The 21,004-nt window shown below is 40.3% G+C and overlaps 2 protein-coding genes and 1 non-coding gene across 4 annotated transcripts; 1 reads left to right on the top strand and 2 right to left on the bottom strand.

The window, feature by feature from the left end:
• Positions 1 to 159: 159 nt before the first annotated feature.
• gk (glycerol kinase) lies at positions 160 to 14,268 on the bottom strand. Of its 2 annotated transcripts, XM_047355685.1 has the most exons (21): positions 14,075 to 14,268; positions 9,829 to 9,902; positions 9,648 to 9,754; positions 9,017 to 9,094; positions 8,711 to 8,790; positions 8,487 to 8,624; positions 8,286 to 8,395; positions 7,851 to 7,917; positions 7,663 to 7,680; positions 6,237 to 6,272; positions 6,070 to 6,137; positions 5,934 to 5,976; positions 5,777 to 5,857; positions 4,378 to 4,456; positions 4,176 to 4,272; positions 4,012 to 4,096; positions 3,818 to 3,938; positions 2,767 to 2,910; positions 2,562 to 2,648; positions 1,590 to 1,676; positions 160 to 1,150 (listed from the first exon to the last, which is right to left on the bottom strand). In XM_047355685.1, exons 1-21 carry the CDS (start codon positions 14,165 to 14,167, stop codon positions 1,140 to 1,142), a joined length of 1,704 nt encoding a protein of 567 aa, XP_047211641.1. In that variant the 5' UTR covers positions 14,168 to 14,268; the 3' UTR covers positions 160 to 1,139. The 2 variants fall into 2 exon arrangements, with proteins under 2 accessions (XP_047211641.1, XP_047211642.1); XM_047355686.1 differs by lacking the exon at positions 7,663 to 7,680.
• A 2,689-nt stretch (positions 14,269 to 16,957) lies between these two features.
• Positions 16,958 to 17,029, bottom strand: trnae-uuc. The gene has a single exon. It is a non-coding gene; the product is annotated as a tRNA-Glu (tRNA).
• Positions 17,030 to 17,220: 191 nt separating this feature from the next.
• On the top strand, positions 17,221 to 20,880 carry wbp4 (WW domain binding protein 4). Its single transcript, XM_047355835.1, has 10 exons — positions 17,221 to 17,369; positions 17,514 to 17,586; positions 17,664 to 17,726; positions 19,125 to 19,251; positions 19,319 to 19,510; positions 19,596 to 19,666; positions 19,737 to 19,812; positions 19,895 to 20,094; positions 20,182 to 20,414; positions 20,501 to 20,880. Coding segments are annotated over exons 1-10 (1,239 nt in total). The 5' UTR covers positions 17,221 to 17,367; the 3' UTR covers positions 20,703 to 20,880.
• The last annotated feature ends 124 nt before the right edge of the window (positions 20,881 to 21,004 follow it).

Genomic DNA, 21,004 nt, shown 5'->3' on the forward strand with positions numbered 1-21,004 from the left:
TTACTATGATTAATAAGCAAAGAAAAAGAAAGATGTAGATTTGTTTGTCACACAAAAAAACCACCAGTTACACTTTTACACGTCTTCGCTTGTTTGTGTCGTTGCGTTTCTTCACCCTGTAAAAACTACTTTTACATCACAACAGACACCACAATCTCATGCTTTAAAAGAACTTTAGTTTTAATAAATTACAGCATGAATTTACAAAAGCATGACTTTAATACACACAAAAAGAGACTTTGTTCTGACGCCAAACAGAAACACTGGCCATTCATGTTGCTGCAGATTTGTACAGACGACTAACAGGAAGGGCAACATATTTACTCCTCAAACCTGAACCAAAGAGGAAGTTGGTACTGAATCCAGCTTGTACAAGTGTAGCACTAAAATATCTTCTTTAGCGTAGCTTTGTATTCAAATGATTGAATAAATGAATTTTTTCCAACCACCATTGAGCTGCTTTAGAGATTCATTTCAGACGTGTGGGCAAGTAGCTTGTTTTTGCAACATTTCATATATTTCAAGAGAAAAGGCTTTCTAAAGAATTAATTTTTTACTTTCTTGGGGGTTTATTTGACATGTTTTTTTGGTGTCAGTATTTGACAGTCTTACTGCCCGTTTTCCATAAGGTCTGTGTCGTACACGATACAGAAAATTCAAGCACACAGAGCTTTTTCTTGACTAAAAAGCCATTTTCCTTCCCTTTTGCTGCCATTGTCCCAACTTCATCTAAGCGTGTTAACACATTGCATGTCCAAGACTAAAGCAATCCTTTAAAGTGCTCTAAAAGAAGCTCTGGAGGCTCATTTATGAGGTTCCTGAACAACAAAACATACAAGTCCAGATGAAGAGTTCCATGACACATAATGCAAATTATACTTCAATAGCATTAGCTGTAGTTAGCCTCTACATAAATAAGGTAAAAATGAACTTCTACACTCTATGGAAAAAAACAAAAACAAATTAGTCTTCTGCATGCAAATGTCCGCTACAGATGTACAAAGTAAACTAAAAAATTTCTGGATTCCTCATTCTTCTGGAATGGCTTCAGAGCAAAGAGTGCCACAAGAATGCAGGCGGTGGTCGGGTGCGTTTGGTTTCCTTTTACGCTCCGCCTCACCTCCTCGAGACTCTGACAACTAGTCGGGACCTGAAATCAAGTTGAGAAACAACAGAACAGGTTTCAGAGTCAACAAAGGATCACATTACAGTTGAGACACATTTGGTTTTAAGCACGTGGGTGTTTTTATGTCATCAGAAGTCCTTTTAGATGGAAAAAAAAGATGACAGATGAGATGTTGACAAATGTTTTTTTTTTTTGTCACAGGATGAATTTAATTTGAAATAGTGACTTCTCTTATTACTTACATTTTCTTTCACAAAGAAACTTTATTCTTAAACTAAGGCTAAAAATATTTGATTTATTTAAGTAAATATAATATAATGCAAGTGACACTTTTTTTTATGTTGCCCTTTTTTTAATCTTTCTTTACTAAAGATGGAATAAAAAAGTTTTAGTAAAAAAAAAAGTTACATTTTTGGCTTTAACTTTGCCTCCATGTACAAATATCTCAAAGATAATGACTGACCTGTGATGTATTTTGCGCCAATCAGCATCAACATGCTGCCAATGATGTAAAACCCCAGAGGGACACTGCTAAAAATACTGGGTTCACCTGTTAGTCATCAACACAAGGAGAGAAAATAAGGCAGTCAGAGGTTGATTATACAAGCAGAACCTCAATCATTTTTCCAAACAAGCATCGGATCCACATATCAGGGTTTAAACTTCATGTACAGATTCAAATATACACATTAACCTCCACCAACAGTGTGTTAACATTCATTTACACCTTCACCACAGGCTTTCTGTAGCCATAAACAAGGTCTTGCTTTAATTGTGGCTTCTAGGCTCTTTGAAATACCAGGATTTTTTAGATAGAAATCTGGTGGCTCCTGCAGGAAAAATAAAAAGAGGTCTTCACCGAGTCAAACATATAGCCAAATTATTGGAGAAATTGTTTTCCTGACCAAAACAAAAATAAATGTCAGTCTAAAGACCAAACGCCTACAGCAAACCTGCGGGGTGAACTAACAAGCGACACACAACTCTGGATGAGAAGAGGAATGATCAAAGATTCCTCTTACTCTATGCTCCAACTTTGTGGAATGTTCTATGAGAAGATAAATCCTACTAGAAAATAAACATATATGGGCTCATATTACCTAAGGAGTTAGATTCAGCATCTATACAGCCTGCACTCACTAAGCCTGGTCCTTCGGACAAACTGTCCGACATGTTTTTGACAAGTGGATTGAAAGAATAAATGAGCTCAACGGCTTATCTTCAGCTTCTGCTGAAGCGTGGGAATGACTCATCGCTGTAAGGCAGGCATGTTGAAGCACGAAACATTCTGTAACCCACGGGCCAGAAGGACCAGCAATGGAAATAATGATTGAAGCTTTGATTAATTGGAAAAACAAAATGGGAAGTTGAAACATTGTTACATACTTGATTAATTGTATCAGATCATGGGAGCTTATACTATTTGTTTACTCACCGTTTCCATTAACAACAGGCTGTGTCGTCTCCCAGTTCTTGGATTTCTCCACCGCTTTTTTCCACCTCGCATACCGAAACTCGCTCTCTACAACGACACAAACCCAGCTTTTTAGATCTGAAAAGAAAAAATAACCTCTGCCTGACATTTGTTTTGTTTTTGGAGGAATGAGTGGGGGGGGGGGGGGGGGGGGGGCTCTTTGCACCTTCAGGGTTGATCTGAGGGTCGAACTTCTCTGAAGTAACTTCGCTCAGGTCCTCTGGGTTCAGGCTCCACACACTCACCCCCTCTGCCGCTCCAGCCGCCATCGCTGCTCCGAGAGCCGTGGTCTCTGGCATGGATGGCTTCACTGCGAATAACATGACCGTCTGAACCGTTTCCATTCACACGTCCAACACATTTAGACTGTTGGTTTCGATCTGAGACATATTATCATAAATACGAAACACTGCAAAAAAAATAATGCCGTGTTTTCTTGCTTTTCCCATTTTGAAGAATGACAAGTACAACATTGCTAAGCAGGATGGCTGCTAATTCATTCAGTACTGACTGTTACAGACCAGTAACCAGTTTGAGCTCCAGTTGGGCCCAAAACATTAATATGCCTGGCAGGTTTAGAATGAAAGCAATGTTTTAGGTTCTCCTGGAGTGAAAGTAAAGTACAAATTCAGGAAGATCCCATCCAGAGCCTGGGCATGAATGAGATAGAGAATCGGTGAAATGAGCTGAAGATTAGGGTGATGGCAAGGAGGCCTTCAAACTCTAAAGACTTGGTGCTCTTGGCAAATGATGAATTTTCAAAAATACTAGAAACAACCAAGAGGCTTGTGAGCAGTTGAAATGTTTCATTGGCAGAATAATGCCAACAAAGGCTTTTCCATTTACTATTGTGAGGGGTGTGAAGAAATGTTGACAGGCCATTTTTAGTTGAATATTTAAAAAATGGACGAAACGGAGGAATTATGTGAAATAAATACTCTTCAGATGCCAGAATTGTTTCATCTGGGTCTTCTTACAAAAACAGTGAAAATATGAAAAATCATGGAATATTTATTCTGAAGCAGTATAGTATAGTATTATATAGTACAGCATTGCATAGTATAGAATAGTACAGTATAATATAGTATAGTATAATATAGTATAGTACTGTATATATAGTAAAGGAGCCAGATAGTTTGCCTAATATCTCCTGACCTTGCTAACATCTTTCACCTGTTTGCCGTGAATCTGATCCTTTAAACATAAGTTTCTCTCACCGACGGGGATGCAGAGAATGTCAGCCTGCAGCTGCATCAGCAGCTTGTTGGACGTCATTCCTCCGTCCACCTGCAGCTGAGTTAGAGGGATGCCGCTGTCCTGATTCATGGCGTCCAGTATCTGCATCCAGACACAAATAAGCACACAAACTCACGATGTTTAAACTTTCCAAGACTTTCCTAACTAGGCTTACCTCTCGTGTCTGGAAACAGACGGCTTCCAGCGCAGCAAATGCCAAGTGGCTCTTATTAGTAAACTGAGTTAATCCGCAAATGATCCTGTGGCAGATATATGGAGAAATAAGTCGTAGGAATTGCTGCAGGACCACACTACACCTTAAACACGTATGGCTCGTACCCTCTTGCACTGGGCTCCCAGTACGGAGCATAGAGACCGGAAAATGCAGGAACAAAATAGCAACCGTAGGACGTGCCAACCGATGCAGCCAACTTCTCTACAAATATGAGGAAAAATCAAGCGAGAAGATCAGAACTGATAATACACCACACTTTAAAGAAGTTGCACACATACTACTGGATTTGATTGACGGAGGACGCACCGAGCTCTTCGGAGGAGCCGATGATTCCAAGGTTGTCCTGTAGCCAGCGAACCACAGCTCCAGCAATGGCCACAGATCCCTGCCAAACCAGAGCGGAGAATAAGACCTCTTCAAGCCACTTATTCAGTAAAATGACATCAATGAAGTCACAGTGAGAAGTTGATGATCTGAATAGGTTTGTCTTAAGGTGAGTGCCTCTTAAAAGCACAAAGCAGATCTGGTGAATAAAAGAAGACTGTATGTCAGAAAAATGGCCCCATGTTTGACTCTGATGAGGTGAAGTTGTGCCAAAAACATTTGGTCCTTAATTTTGACTCGAGAATAAAAAGACAAACATTACCATCCTTCCACCACCATGCTCAACAGCTGGTATCATGTTTGTACCCATAGATTGTGTCTGGATTTCAAACATCTCGACTTAGGTCTCATCTTCATTTTTTCACCCGTGGTTTGGGGGGAAAAATGTGCCATGTGACAGGGCAATTTTGCTCTAAACAAAGGCCATCTGAGATGGTAACCTAATTGGTTGATTGATTTTTATTAAATCAGGGTTGCATCTGACAACAAAGCAGACAGGTTCCATTAATAAATTATCAATCTTTAACCTCTTGAATTAGTTGAATGGGTGTGTGTGCCAGTTTGTCACTTGGAATTGTGAAAATGTTACAATGGTGAGAAGAGTAGAAACCTTGCAGCTCTCAGCACCCGAGACCAGCAAGGGGCAGGAGGCCTTGGCGTCCGGAGGCTACAGAAGCCACAGGCAGACACCAGGCACTTCTACAGAGTAGCCCGACATGGAGGGAGGAAGGCAGCGACACCCAGGCCAGGGAGGTACAGGGTAGTGGACCCCCATACCAAACCCCTCTGCCTTGTACCCCAACGCAGTGGCAATCCTTACTGCCAGCAAGCTCTATCATCCAACACCCAAGATGTTCGGCAGGATGGGATGATACTGCTAATGTGCAGCATGAATCCCCTCACAATGGTCTCAAAGTCTTCCTCCTCCATCTCATACTTTTTCTTATTATCCTGTTATGAACTTGAACATTTAACATGCTAACTAAGAGCTTGAAGAGCCTGACATGGAGCTCTTGGGAACATTCTCGGACGTCCATATCTAGAAAGAGTGGAAGTCATCTTCAGCATTTACCACTTGTGAATAATCTCTAAGTAGAATCATGAACTGATATTCAAATAATTTGAACAAGGCCTTTTTAACCTACTCAACAGCAGCTGCCCTAAGGTAATTGCTGATGTCTTTCCACCTTGACATTGTGTTAATGCAAATCTGTATGCAAGTGAAAGAAATATATAAGGGCTAAATGCAGCTAAAGACAAAAAGATCTGAAAGAAGAGTTAGACTAGAATACACGTCAAAGTGGGCCCAAACATACAATACCTCCAGTGCGTAGCAGGCAGGTTTGTCCCGACCCAGTTTGTAAGCAACGGTCGTCAGGAGACCATGATCGGACATAACGGGCTGCAAAACGATAAAAGTCACTATAGGCTGAAGACTTGGTAGTTTTTGTTTTTTGTTTGAAATGCAAGTCAAATACCTTTGCTCCAGTGTTTCGCAAGAGAAAGCAGCCTGTTCCATACCTGCAAGAAATTCCAGATCAAATGTTTGCTGGGTCACTAAAGAAGAGAAAAATAAAATAAAACAACAAGCAGGAGTGCTATGAATGCTCGCACGTGTTTTTGGCTTGTCCGTCTTGAAAACACATCTGGCCGACTAGAGCTGCTGACTGATCCCCGAGGCACTAGTTTAAAGAAAACAAACAAGAACTTGGGCGATCCATTTAAATGTACGAACATGTGAATAATTTGTGGTAAAAAAATAATAATAATTGTAAACTTACCCCTGAGATGGGAATACCTGACAAGGCCCCAGATTTCTGTCATGGAAAATTTAAATCCATAAGATTCAAATTCAAAGCTTTTTTTTAATATAAACATTTAAAATTAAATTTATAGTCCAATTTAAATTCAGCTTTAGAATTTGATTTAAATTTGGTTTCAAATTTATTCAAAATTTATTCTGAATTCAAATTCTAAGCAGAATTTGAATCGCGAGATATCGTCGAAATTCAAATTTCAGCTCCAATCCAAATCCAGCAACCATTTCTTTCTGGTCTGACTCATCCGATCTAATTCACTTTCTAATTTAAATGATGTCAGAAGACAATGAACATTAAATAAATAAAAAAAATTGACCATAACACAACTTATCCAAATTTGAAATCACGTCCAGATCTAAACACTATGTACAACAATATAACTTACAGACACAGGAACAGAGCTCGTTATTTGACTGAATGAAGTCAAATAACAGAAAAGTAGTCGACTTCTACCAGCAGATAGAAGGGGTGAATCTGTGGGGACTACGGTCTTCCCTCCCACGTGCAGTTTTGGTTCCGAGTTTACAGACGAAACACGATGAGTGGAAGGAAAACCGTGCCACAAAGAATGAAGACATGAAGGAGTCGTGAAGGCCGGGAGGCTTGGAGGTGAAGGAGACAACCAGCCGAGCAGCATGCCACCACAGAAGCAAACAGGGACAGTCGCCATCCAATACATTTCAAGAAATGCATCCAGGTAGTCTTAATAGTAAATGTGTAGTTTTAACAAATGTGGAAGCTGAAACAGTGCCGATAGGTTCCATAAATAAACTTCTAATTTTAGTTGTTCCTCCACAGCTTAAGGGGGAAAAGATTGAAGTGGTAAAAAGAAGTGTTCACAGGTACACAACCTTTCCAAGCCACATTTCATTAAATAATTCTTAATTTAACTAACGTTTACTTAGAATTATATAATGTATTACTTTTTTAATTGTACTTTTAATTCATTTAAATAATTTGAATTTTTTTTTCACACTGAAATGATCATTTTAGATATTTGTTTTAATTACTTTTATTTTACTCCCATAGCAATATGTCGATACATCTCTGAGCACCAGGTTTTTAATAACAAATTTACTTGATCCATTTGTGCAACAAATGACTCATAGTTGCGATATTTGCAGAATAAATTCATTTTAGAATAAACGTGAAATATAACTTATTTATAGAAATTCTGATTGGGATGAAACTTTAGTTATTTTCCTGTTTTTTTATGACTGCATAGAACCCCCTGATCCCAATTTTCTACAAGTAACCAGAACTACATCCAACATGAAGTGTCATTGAAAGCTGGGAGATGCATGGATTTATGGAAAGCCGTATTTATTCATTGGTGATGGAAAAGCTAAATAGGTGAGTTAAAAAATGATGATGAGTTATCACTTACCCAGCAAGAACTTATTTTCTACCAGTGAGAAAAAAAGAGACAATGGCACACAAAAATGCCTAAAAGAGTTTCTGGATCCATCTTCATGCACTTAAACAACTTGAAACCACTCTGACCTAAACACTGAGAAACCTGTGTTATAGTATTTTCATCTAGCATCAAAGAAATTAGTATGTTCATCAACTTACCATCAGACCATATATTTCTGAGGAGCTCCTCACTCTGGGCAGGATCTCCATTGGAATGCCAAAATATCTATAAAAGGAAGAAAAGAGAAACATGTGTCAGTTAGGAGCTAATTCTATGCTGTGTTTGGGTCGGGCATATTTTCCTGAACCGATTTAGGTCTCTTGTTACAATCTCTGACAGCTGATCACCATATTTAACTCACTAAAGTATGTGAGTCTAGTGTTAATCTGTTTTTGCAGTGAAAACAAATGAGTGTGCAGTCATTTTCATGCTCACTTCAGGATTTCTCAACTGAAAGATTAACTGAAATCTCACAGCAGGTCTAAACCAGGATCCAAGTCAGCAAATTTTGTTCTTGAATAAAAACAAACCAATAACATTTTTTAAAAATGAATAAACAAAGAGCCAAATAAAATCAAGTCCAGAAGCCATACTTGCAAAGTTCTGGATCCCAGTCCATTGTGTGAATATTAAACAGCATGGTTCTGCTGGCATTGGTCACGTCTGTGCAATGGACTCCTCCTGATTTACCGCCCGTCAAACACTGTTAGATAGACATTTGAAAATTTTAAATATATGAATTTTATTTTTCACTGAGATCTAGAAAAGCAGTGATGCAGGAGATCTTTAAGCACCCAAATGAGCCAGGAATCCACGGTGCCGAACATGGCCCGGTGAGACACAACGGCGTCGCGGACCTCGTCCACATTGTCCATCAGCCAGCGAAGCTTTACGGCGCTGAAGTAGGTGCTGATCGGGAGACCGGTTTTATGCTGCAGCGAGACAAAGTTCCCATAAGATACAGAGCAAAAAACAACTTGATGGAAACACAGGTGAGGTCTGAGTTGTGGAGTCTTACCCGTAAATGGTTCTTATTCCTTCCAGGAGTTCTGTTAATAAGACGCTCAACCGTTGACTGAGTTCGCAGGTCCAGCCACACTGAAGAACACAGCAAATCACATCAATCCATTGGTTTTATGCTGCCTAAACCCATTTCTGCCAGAACATGAATCATTCAAACAGGAAAGTTGCTCATATGCAAGATACATATAGATCAGTGATAACACCACCACTTAGACAGCTAACAAGATGAATCCTACTGTCTTCCAAAAACATTAGGACTGCATGTTAAACAAACTGCTTCCACAGAGATGTACATCAGTACCGATGGCGTTGTAGAGGGGCTCCCCGGTCTCCTTGTCCCATACCAGCGTAGTCTCTCTTTGGTTGGTCACTCCAATAGCTGCATGAAATCAAACAGTCACTGTGCATTTACATGGTTAACACTTCCCCCACAGGGATGCTGCCTAAAATGGGATTTTCAGCATGACTATTAATCTCTCACATTGTTGTGGAGAAATTTCCACTCACTCTTTTCACCTGACCCAGTCTGGGACAACATTCAGCTGGCCTTACGTTTGACTCAGGAATACTGTGGTATTAAAGAGGATGTCATAGTCTGCTGCAAAAGGAGCATTAATCATCACACTTGCACCGCCGTGCTCCACAGTTGGCGTCAGGTTTTTGATTTCATCAAACTGTGAAACTGAATTATGGCCAGACATCTTTACTTCAGCCTCATCTGTCCAAACATCTACGTTCAACATGTCTTACGGTTCAGTCTGATTTAGTTTTTCAAAACACAGCTTTACGCTCCAGAACTCCTGCTTTTAACGAGGTGTTCACACTGATGATCAATAACCCAAATGGATCAGCGCACTGAGCTTTCTCTTTACCACGTGAATAAACACGTTCTAGAGCCGCAGGTCATTGCTCAGTCAGTATGGGAGTCGTACCTTTAATGTTTGAAATGTCGATGTTGAGCTGCATGAGTTTTTCACATGTGCGCTCCATGCACTCATACACCGACTGCAGGATTTCTTTGGGATCTTCCTCCACCCATCTGAACATGACGTTGAAGAGTTAAAAAGGTCACATTTAGATAACATCAGAGAACGGGTGAAAGGAAGTCCTTACCCTTCCTTAGGGAAGCTCTGTTTGATTTCCACTTGATGATGGCTGAGGAGCTCTGCTGTTTTTGAATTAAACACCTGAAAACAACAAAAACATACAAAGATTCAGGTTTCTACACTTTAGGCTGGAATTTTCCAGACTGACCAATCATTTTATTCCCAAAATATTAAGCAGCACCTCAATGATTAGCATATGGTCTCAGTTATACATTGCAACCACACCTGGGTCAGACTTTCGCTGAACAATTATCACCGTCAAAAATAACTCATCACTAGTCATGTGGCGGCAGCTCACATTTATAGCTGAAACGTCACAGCTTCGAAATTAAATCCAAAGGAAAACCGCATTACGAGCCAATATTAAAACCTGCTCCTTTATTTAAAGTTGGAGGTAGAACCTCCACCTGTAAAGCAACAGGTGGAGGAGGTGAGTCATATCAACGTCTTGGCTTTAAACGATGAACCACGCCTGGAAATCGAATCAAAGCCACTCGCCCACAAACTTCACTCAAACTTTCACACAAGAAGTCAAACAGAAAGGCTGCATGAACTAAATGCCCCAAGGTGAACTTTAAAATGAACAGCTTCTTTAAAAAGACATTTAGGTCTTGTTTTTTAATAATGTATGAATTCTTATTCATGTCCAAAGAAAAACTGATCCCAGTTTACTTAAACTTCCAGAACTTCCGTTGAGTTAGTTATTTTTTCAAAGGGGGCAGACAGGAAATGGGGTGGAGAAAGGGGAGAAGACATGCGGCATAGATTCCTGGGGTGGGGAGACGAACCCGGGTTTCATGTGAAAGTAGCTTTCCCCTGAAATAATCTGTTAGCATTGCTGAAGTAATCCGGTTCTCCACCAGAAGATGGCGCTTCTGCATCTTGTTCCAAACGTCTTTGTCAGCCGTCTTTAAAGTGTACACACTTCAAACATACAGGGGTTGGACAATGAAACTGAAACACCTGGTTTTAGACCACAATAATTTATTAGTATGGTGTAGAGGTTCCTTTTGCGGCCAATACAGCGTCAATTTGTCTTGGGAATGACATATACAAGTCCTGCACAGTGGTCAGAGGGATTTTAAGCAATTCTTCTTGCAGGATAGTGGCCAGGTCACTACATGATACTGGTGGAGGAAAACGTTTCCTGACTCGCTCCTCCAAAACACCCCAAAGTGGCTCAATAATATTTAGATCTGGTGACTGTGCAGGCCATGGGAGATGTTCAACTTCACTTTCATGTTCATCAAACCAATCTTTCACCAGTCTTGCTGTGTGTATTGGTGCATTGTCATCCTGATACACGGCACCGCCTTCAGGATACAACGTTTGAAACACTGGATGCACATGGTTCTCAAGAATGCTTTGGTAGTCCTTGGCCATGACGCGCCCATCTAGCACAAGTATTGGGCCAAGGGAATGCCATGATATGGCAGCCCAAACCATCACTGATCCACCCCCATGCTTCACTCTGGGCATGCAACAGTCTGGGTGGTACGCTTCTTTGGGGCTTCTCCACACCATAACTCTCCCGGATGTGGGGAAAACAGTAAAGGTGGACTCATCAGAGAACAATACATGTTTCACATTGTCCACAGCCCAAGATTTGCGCTCCTTGCACCATTGAAACCGACGTTTGGCATTGGCATGAGTGACCAAAGGTTTGGCTATAGCAGCCCAGCCGTGTATATTGACCCTGTGGAGCTCCCGACGGACAGTTCTGGTGGAAACAGGAGAGTTGAGGTGCACATTTAATTCTGCCGTGATTTGGGCAGCCGTGGTTTTATGTTCTTTGGATACAATCCGGGTTAGCACCTGAACATCCCTTTCAGACAGCTTCTTCTTGCGTCCACAGTTAATCCTGTTGGATGTGGTTCATCCTTCTTGGTGGTATGCTGACATTACCCTGGATACCGTGGCTCTTGATACATCACAAAGACTTGCTGTCTTGGTGACAGATGCGCCAGCAAGACGTGCACCAACAATTTGTCCTCTTTTGAACTCTGGTATGTCACCCATAATGTTGTGTGCATTTCAATATTTTGAGCAAAACTGTGCTCTTACCCTGCTAATTGAACCTTCACACTCTGCTCTTACTGGTGCAATGTGCAATCAATGAAGACTGGCTACCAGGCTGGTCCAAATTAGCCATGAAACCTCCCACACTAAAATGACAGGTGTTTCAGTTTCATTGTCCAACCCCTGTATGTGAATTAAAACCAGCAACTTTAAAGCAGATCCTTCCCTCTGAAGATTGAATTTCAATAAATACATTCATGTAAGACAGGAGCTGATTCTTAAAGAGAAAAAGATAGAACTGCATTGCAGATAGATAGACTGTTGCACTTCTAGCTAAGAATCCTGTGGTACTCCTGATGGTTTCATCCATTGTAAATAAAACCCCAGGTCCAATGAAGTTGGGATGTTGTGTAAATAAAAACAGAATACAATGATTTACAAATCCTGTTCAAACTGTATGCCAAAAAATTCAGCAAAAAAAAATTGGAATGGAGCTTTTTTCTTTTAGTTGTTTTTTTTTGCAGCACTGGTGGCCTTTATTTTTCTCCGTTTTTCCAACAGCAAGCTGACAGGGAAGGGGTGGACAGAAAGGGAAGACGTGCAGGAAAGGTCGCCTTGGCCCGGCCAACCCGTGACGGGCTGCGTCGAAGACTGAAGCCTCTAAATATGGGTCACGCGTTTTACCCCACGCCACCGCCGTGCCCCTTAATTATTGCTCTTAATACAAAACTAATTTATAATGAATCAGTTTGAATTTTTTTTTTAATAAAACACTGAATAAAGCTATAGTGAAAAGCATATTTTAACAAAGTAATTACATGATTAGTATTGTCTCCATTTAAAGCATTTTTTGTCTATTATACGGATTTTACACAATAGACCAACACAAAATAGCATAGAATTGTGAAATGAAAGGAAAATGTTGCATGGTTTGACAAATCCATTCCATTGCAGCTCTATGTTTAGGATCATTGCGTCAACTCTGCTGATCAACTTCCTAAAAAAACAGCCTCACCACAGCATGATGCTGCCACCGCCATGTATCACTGTGGGGAGGTGTTTCGAACGATTTCCAGTGGGAGCTTTCTGCAGTTTTGATGAGGCTGTTTCTTCACTAATATTCTCTAACAAACCTATGACAGCCGGATCAATACCCAGCTTTACTTAGTGTAGTGATACTATAAGCACAGACGATGCTGTGAACAAGTTGAGTTAAAATCACTTTAAAATCTAACTGACAGACTGCCTGCAATAACAGACTTGTAGAGGTGCTTGAAATGACTGTTTTTTGCAGAAGCTATAGTTGTCATCACACTGCATCAAAATGGGCTCATATATAAGAAAATTAGGCTTGGACCTACAGGAGGCTCTCGCTGTATGCATCTTTTTTTTTTTACATCCTAACTGTCCATGTTTGTTTTTATAACTGGAAATATTTCCAAAGAAATGATAGGCTTTGTTTTAAGCAAGAAAAAAAAAGTTTAGCAGCTGATCTTTCAGCCAACTGATCCGCAGTGTGCAGAAACAGGTAGGGTAGAAGGAGGGCTGTACTACATTTTTCTACAGAGAAAACTCCACCACTTTCTCCTAAAAAGACTTGAACCCGTGAGAGCAGTATGATGTTTAGGGCTTGAAAAGTATGGGATTATCAAGAACTTCAAGGTGCGAAGTTAAATGACAGTGAAGAAGACTTCAGGACATCCAGAAGTGCCCAGAAAGCCCACTTTGTGGAATGAGAAATAGAATTGAGTTGCCACCAGCGCAGAGCTTGTAAGGTTCAATTACAATGAAGAGTGCTTCAGGATATCCAAAGGTCTCTAGGAAGCTTCAGGACCGTCTCAGTTTGTTGAGTGAGCTAAGGAATACCACAGAGCACCATGTCATAAAAGTAAAAGGTTTAACGTCACTCAAATATAACATTTAAAGTTTGGAAATGTGACAGAAATTAAACCTCCAACTCCAAACGTTAATTAGACAAGAACTTACAACGTAAACTGTTGAGGTTACCACACTGGGTTTTTGTGTACTGAAATAGAATATAAAACAACTATTTTAGCATATTTGGCTTTTAATGAAACAGTGTAGCAGACTAAGCACACCAATGTTCACTTCTCTTTTAATAGACATACGTATGGAATTTATGAGCACAAACGGACAACATGAAAGCTTAATATCATTAGGTCAAGGGCACATTTAAAGTAACCCGCCCCTCGGCTCTCCCTGGTCCGTCTTACCAGAAACCGAGTGGAGCTTGTTCCCTGGTCGATGGCAGCAACCAGCGGGCCCAGCGTTATCCGGTGAGAGGACGCGGCCATGGAGCCGTTCATGGACACTCCCGGGAGCTGAAAACCCGATTACCAGCACTGCTGCTGCACGGTTATTACAGTCCAAAGATGGGGCGTGCCAGCGCACGGTCAGCCGCGATTTTATGACGTAAAGGTCCTGCTGGCTCTCAGAGATGACGCCACCATGGCGTTACGAGAAAAATGAAAATAAACCAGAAATGCTCTAAGGTCTAGCGTCCACATATTTTTGGTTTCTCTTGAATTACATGCTATAAATTTTTTATATAATATCATTAAAACGTTAAATATGTGTTTATTGTAAAGGATAATACAATTGCATTTGATTACGTCATTTCAGCTATTCAGTTCAAAAAGTGAAACTCATGTTATATATATATGCATGACACAGACACAGTTTTCCAGAAAATTTGAATATTAGATATGATTTTTAATACAAAGATTCCATATTCTGGCTTTCAGTAAAGGGAAAGGCTGCTGCCTACATAAAATCAAAACAACCAGCTCAGCCACAAGTATCCATAAAATTAATTAAGTAAAAATAAATAAAACACATAAACAACAGAAATATAAATATTCACACTTTTCTTGAACATGGTACCGTAGCATATGCTAACACACATTTGAAAACACTGGCACACTTTTTAAACAAATACCATTGTATATGAGAAACTGAAGAATTAAATCAAATATATATACAGTATATTTATACATTCCGTTGAATAAAAACAACATTTTAAATAAAAAACTCAAAACAGAATTAAAATTGTATGAAAATAAAAGGACTCAGTAGTGAGTAGCCCCACCACTCTTGTCGAGATGCCCGTTCACGACCTGAAGCTCCATTGTTTCACACTGTGCCACATTAGTTTTGGTCTCATCAGTTTTGGTCCCATGTTTGCTGCCCCCTTCCAAAGTCCAAAGGACCAAGTTTGTGGCTGGGAGGACACATGGTGCTGTAAGTCTTTCTCTTGCAAATGCCAGCCTATGGTTCTCTTTAAGAACCTTGGCTGTCAAGGTGCCTTGAAAGAGGGCTTGCTTTGTGCCGCTCAACAATTCTACCATATTGAAAGACAGAAAGCCTTTTTGCCTTTGCCATCATACAGTCTTGAGAGTGTGAATGTCTGTGATTATATGCCTCTGCAGTAATAAAGGTTATTAATAAGGATTGTTTCATCAGAAGAGACAGTAATGTAAAGCTATCTGTCATCTGGAAATCAAGCTGTTTCTCCTGATTATGTATTGCATAGAAAGCATGTAAAGTTTAAAATGTTTTGAGCCTAACATTGAACCTTGAGGAATGCCAAAATTAATAATGCATTTACATTTGATGATCAGTGCTAACAAAAAATGTCTGATAGAAATATATGATTCAAACAATTTTAGTACACACACCGACCAGGTTATAATGCCTATTTAAAAGGATAGTATGGTCCTTAAGTCAATCAGAACTAACACAGAGAATTTTCTAAGTCAAATGTCTAGTGCTGTTTCTGTACTATGGTTCTTCTGAAGCCCACGCTGGAGTTTTTCAAAGATTTGAATAGCATTTAAAAATTATTTAACTGATTCAAAACAAGATTTTCTGAAATGCTGAAAAAAATGTGAGGTTGAAGACTTGGTTGGTAATTGTTATTAGTCACAATGAGTTTATTCAGTATGTTTTTAAAAGCGACAGGAAACACATCACCTTAAGAGAACAATCTGTTCTCAATCTGTAATCGTGAATAAAGTCAGATAAGTGGGTATAGACAATGGATGGATAGTTTGATGTGGAAATACGGTTGAAAACAAAGATCATTATTAAAGAACCTACCTGCTTCCTCCAAGCATAGAATTGGAAAGTCGAGTGGAAGTGTGGTGCAAAATAGTGCATATTTTGTATGACACTTTTGAGAGGATTTAGAAGCAAAGCCTCTTCAATAGTTTCAGCACACCCACGGATGATCAATGAGCCTTTTTCATTGGTCTCATGAAAGACTAATTATACTAAGAAACCAAATTTGGCGTTTATATTAGCTGTAGGCCATGATCAAAATGAACAGAAATAAATGGTTGAAATATATCAGTCAGTGTGGATTTCATGTTGATCCATCCATCCATCCATCCCTCCATCGTTCTTTCCATCCATCCATCCATCCATCCATACATCCATACATCCATTCATCCTTGGAACAGTCTGGACACGTCGCCAGTACATCTCAAGAAATTTTCAAGATAAAATAACTGCAATCAATTTACTTTTCAATGATATTCTAATTTATTTAGATAAAACAATGGACGCAGTGAAAGTGTGAGCTGCTGGTCGGTCTGCCACTTCCTACCTTTTTACCTTGTAGTTATGGACAATTGTTTGGGGTATAAAAAGAGACATCTGCCTTGTCATACTTCAAAATGACCATGCCTCAGTTTGTGTCCACCAGAGGGATATTTCTAATCCACTTTGACAATCGATTATTTAAAGTATGTTACTTTTTGTTAAAATTGCTTATAAGAGAAGAACAAATGCATGGGTAAGTTTTGTGGGAAACAAAATAAAAGAGTAATAACATAAGGTTTGGCATAACTAACTTCTTCAGCACATTTTCAGAAAATAATTAAGAAATGTCATTAAGAACAAGGAAAAATAAGGTTTGGGATTTGGTACATTATTTGTTTACAGGTGCTACAAGAAAGAAGAAAAAGACTAAATAGAAAAATGAATATACCAGTTGGGTTTCGGCAATGGCCCGGAGGTGAAAGTGAGTTTTTAGGAGAGTACACCACTGACAAAAACTGAAACTGTTCAGAGCATCTTAGTGCACAAAAATGACGTTCCCATACCGGGAGTCGAACCCGGGCCGCCTGGGTGAAAACCAGGAATCCTAACCGCTAGACCATATGGGACACGAATACCTGTCACAGACACATGACATCATATACCAGGGGGCAGGACTTCCGTGATAGTGTTTTAGAGTGTTGATTAAACGGATCGAATATTAAAAAAACAACTACTTACGCTTATGGAAAATTATTTCCTTCTTGTATGTGGGTTGTGTATTTATTCAACTTAAACTAATTACTTAAACTTTACACATTATTTTGTTACTTCAACGCTGTTCGGTCTGACGGCACATGATGACATAATCATTAAAGGACGGTGTTGTGGTTGTAATGGAGGCAATTGTCTTCATAATCGGCTCGTTTTGACCAATTTCTTCTTATTTAGACCAAATAGGGCTAAAATGTACGTCATGAACACTTTCCTGGGTTTTGTCTGTATGTGCCTGTGACATCCGAGTGGTTAAATGTTCAGCATGTGTGTCACGTTAGCCACGAAAGCTAAAGGTAAAAATTTCCTCCTCTAATGTGAGAACTGTGCATTTTCCAGGGCGGATTATTGGAAGTCACAACCGAGGAAATTCTGCCAGTACTGCAAGTGCTGGATTGCTGACAACAAGCCGGTGAGAATTGCAGCAATAACATCATTATCCACACAATGAGTTAATGCAAGCTAATATTTCTCATGTTTGCACTCCAGAGCGTCGAGTTCCATGAAAGAGGGAAGAATCACAAAGAAAATGTGGCTGCTAAAATATCAGAGGTAAGAATGTAGATTTTATTGTATTTATGTGGTACAGAACTGATTAACCCACATTTAATTCAATTCAATTCAAAAATACTTTATTAATCCCAAAGGGAAATTAAATGTTGTAGCTCATTATGTAGGTTTCTCCAAAGAGCAGTTGTAGATTAACACAAATGAAACACCAGTTGTTGACCAGCATTGCTACAATGGAAAAATATGCATGAATACATTTGTGCAGGTTATAGTCAAAACTGTTGAAATTCAGGCCCCTTACTAATATAAAATCGGAAACGTGTAGAATAGGTATCGAGGTTTGTAGAACTCAAATTGGACCATATCCTAAGCAAGCATGGGGCGACAGTGAAGAGGAAGTACTTCCTTTTAAAGTGGAACCAAACCCCATGTTTAGTATAACTCCGCCCACCGACCACTTTGAAAAATCCCACCTAAGTGCACGGTGCCAAGATACCCTGAGGGGCACGGCAAGTGTGGGGATGAGCGGAGGGGTTTATGCGGTGGTGTGGTCAGGAAGTTGAGGTAAAGTTGCAGCTGGCTTAATTTGACACATTGAAACATGTAGAGTGAGCAGAGCTAAGCTGATAGTTTTGCCACAGATAAAATCTATTGATCAATAGATGTAGGGGATAAGGGGATGTAGACATGTACCAAGCTGTACCGTTTAAACCAGTAGAAAAATTCAACCGCAGTAGCCACCGTACAACCCAAAGAGGACAGCACTAAGACGGTTTTTAAGACAAATTTTGCAGAATTGAATAATTTTACATGAAAATGTAAAAAAATTGCTCAGTAGCATGAAGATAGCACCATGAAGGTCCAATTTATACAGTTGATTTGGGGTTTAATTCCACTTTAAAGAGAAGATATCTGCAGCAGAACCAGGATTTAGCAGTAACAGCTCCATCAGTGGCTCCATTCAGGTAAGGCATACTTCTAAATACAAAAGCATTGAGCCAGGCATACCTTCTACTGATAGGAGAGAGACAGCAAGAGAACATAGGTAATCACCGCAATAACTGCAAATAATGCATAAATAAACTGATGCCAGTTGTTACTTTTTACAATCACATCAAACATCGTAAATCTTTTCTCGCTTTCTTCTCTGCGACGGTTCTCAGGTACCTCAGGCTTCAGCTAAAATCAACCAAAATGATGTACGAGCCCAATGGAGTGGGATTAGTTACCACCGAAACACATGGAAAAAAAGAACACGCCTTTGTAAAAACTTTTCAAACATTACAGATGATCAGACAGAAAAAAGTGCCTCATTTGGCATCATTCTCAGGGCTGGCAGGAGAGATAAGCCCCAGGCTTCCACGTCGTGACTCTAAGGCTCTCCTGCTATTGGCTTACCAGCAACTGCTCCTCATCACACACCGCCACTCTTCTCTGCAGATTAAGAAAAAGAGCATTGAAAAGGCAAAGAAGGAGGAGCGGATGTCCAAAGACTTTGCAGCGATGGAGGAGGCCGCACTGAAGGCATATGAGGAAGATCTGAAGAGGATGCAAAGGGAATCGGATGGTAATCTGACTACATTTCATTATATATTTTTTTGCTCTGATTACATTTAAATAAAGCATATTTTTAGGATCAAGTTCTCCAGTCCGAGCAGCCCCACAACCACAACCTCAACCTCAGGTGAGAGCTCAGCCCCTAAAAAAGAAGCCAAAGAAAGCAGGGAAGGTGAGCAGGAAGTCCAGAGAGCCAACTGGGAAGCAGGTTTGGGTGGAAGGCCAGACAGATGATGGACACACGTACTACTATAACACGGCATCGGGAGGTAAGGTAATCTGATGGAACTGAACCTTCTGCTGTAATCCAGGATGTATTCTGACTCATGTCTGTTTATATTTGTTGTCTTGCAGAGTCTCAGTGGGACAAACCAGAAGGTTTTCAGGGGGGAAGTTCAGCTTCTGCACAGTTTCAGTACTCTGGGGTAAATACATTCCTAACGTTCTTAATGTTTTCTGTGTTTACCACAATGTTCTGATTGCATTTTTCTTCAGAGTTCCTCAGGTTCTCCTTGGATGGAAGCTGTGAGTCCTGATGGTTACACATACTTCTACAACACAGAAACAGGAGGTGAGGGCTCCCTGATTCAGCCTGATCCGTTTGGGTGTTCTGTTCCAGATATCAACCATGTTTGTCATATGCCTCACCTTAGAATCCAGCTGGGTGAAGCCAGCAGACTTTCCTTCCAGTGAGGAACCTGAGACCAAGCAAGGCGAGGAGAACGGAGCCGAGCTTCTGATTTCTCAGCCGGAGCCACTGCCTGGAGGAGAGGACAGCTCTGGCGGGGCATCGCAGGAGGTCCAACCCGCTGAATCTGATCAGAAGCTCAAAATCCCAAAAATCTACTTCAGGGTGAGATGTTCCCCTGGGATTAAAAAGAAAAAGATGTTTAAGTGAAAAGTCAGACCTGCTTAATTCCTGTTTTTTGCTGGTTTTTAGAAAAGAAAAACAGAGGCTGAACCCTCGGAAAGAGAAGGTGACAAAAAAGTGGTAGAAGATGCTCCAAAAGAGGAAACGAAAGAGACAAAGAATGAAGAAGAGTTGAAGAGCTCAGCAGCCAAACCAGAGAAAGCTAAGGAGGTGATGACAACAGGAAGAATACAAGTAAGAAGGCCTAAAGTGGCCAATCCGTATGGAGCCTGGGAACAGATCCAACAGGAAGAGGATCCATTGTAAGTATCACAAACCTAAATATAGAATGAAGCAGCTGAAATGCAGCAGACCACAGATATCAGCTGGCATTTTTCTCCTATCCCAGTGCGAACGTGGACTTACAGCTGCCCCAGACAGATGAGGGCACGGCTGGCACTCCGGCCGACCTCCCACCAGAGCCCAAACCGAAGTTCAAGGAACGCGTCATCACCTCGCTCGGAGAGGAGGGCGGACCCACGTCATTCAGGAAAAACAAGAACCAGAACGGCAAATCCAGGAGCCTCCGACAGAGGGACGACGACGACTGATCCGATTGAACAGGCTGGGAACCCAAGCCGTGATGCATCGAGACTTTTCTGGAAGTTAAATTCTTCCTAGGAATGTCTTGATGAATTGTCATGAACTTAGTAGAAGCATTTTTATTTTTCCTTAGTGAACTATGTGTATTTTAAGCAAGATTTGGCCAGATTAAAAATTTACATTTTTTTTTGTGAAGTCATGATTTTGAAACAAGGTTTGTGAAAAATTTATGAAATGTTCCTACAGTTTGGGATCTTACCACATGGAAAATTTCCCCCAAATGTGTGCATTTCCTACCTGTTTGCATGAA

The sequence above is a fragment of the Girardinichthys multiradiatus genome, chromosome 24 (genome assembly GCF_021462225.1).
Source record: "Girardinichthys multiradiatus isolate DD_20200921_A chromosome 24, DD_fGirMul_XY1, whole genome shotgun sequence".
NCBI lineage: Eukaryota > Metazoa > Chordata > Actinopteri > Cyprinodontiformes > Goodeidae > Girardinichthys > Girardinichthys multiradiatus.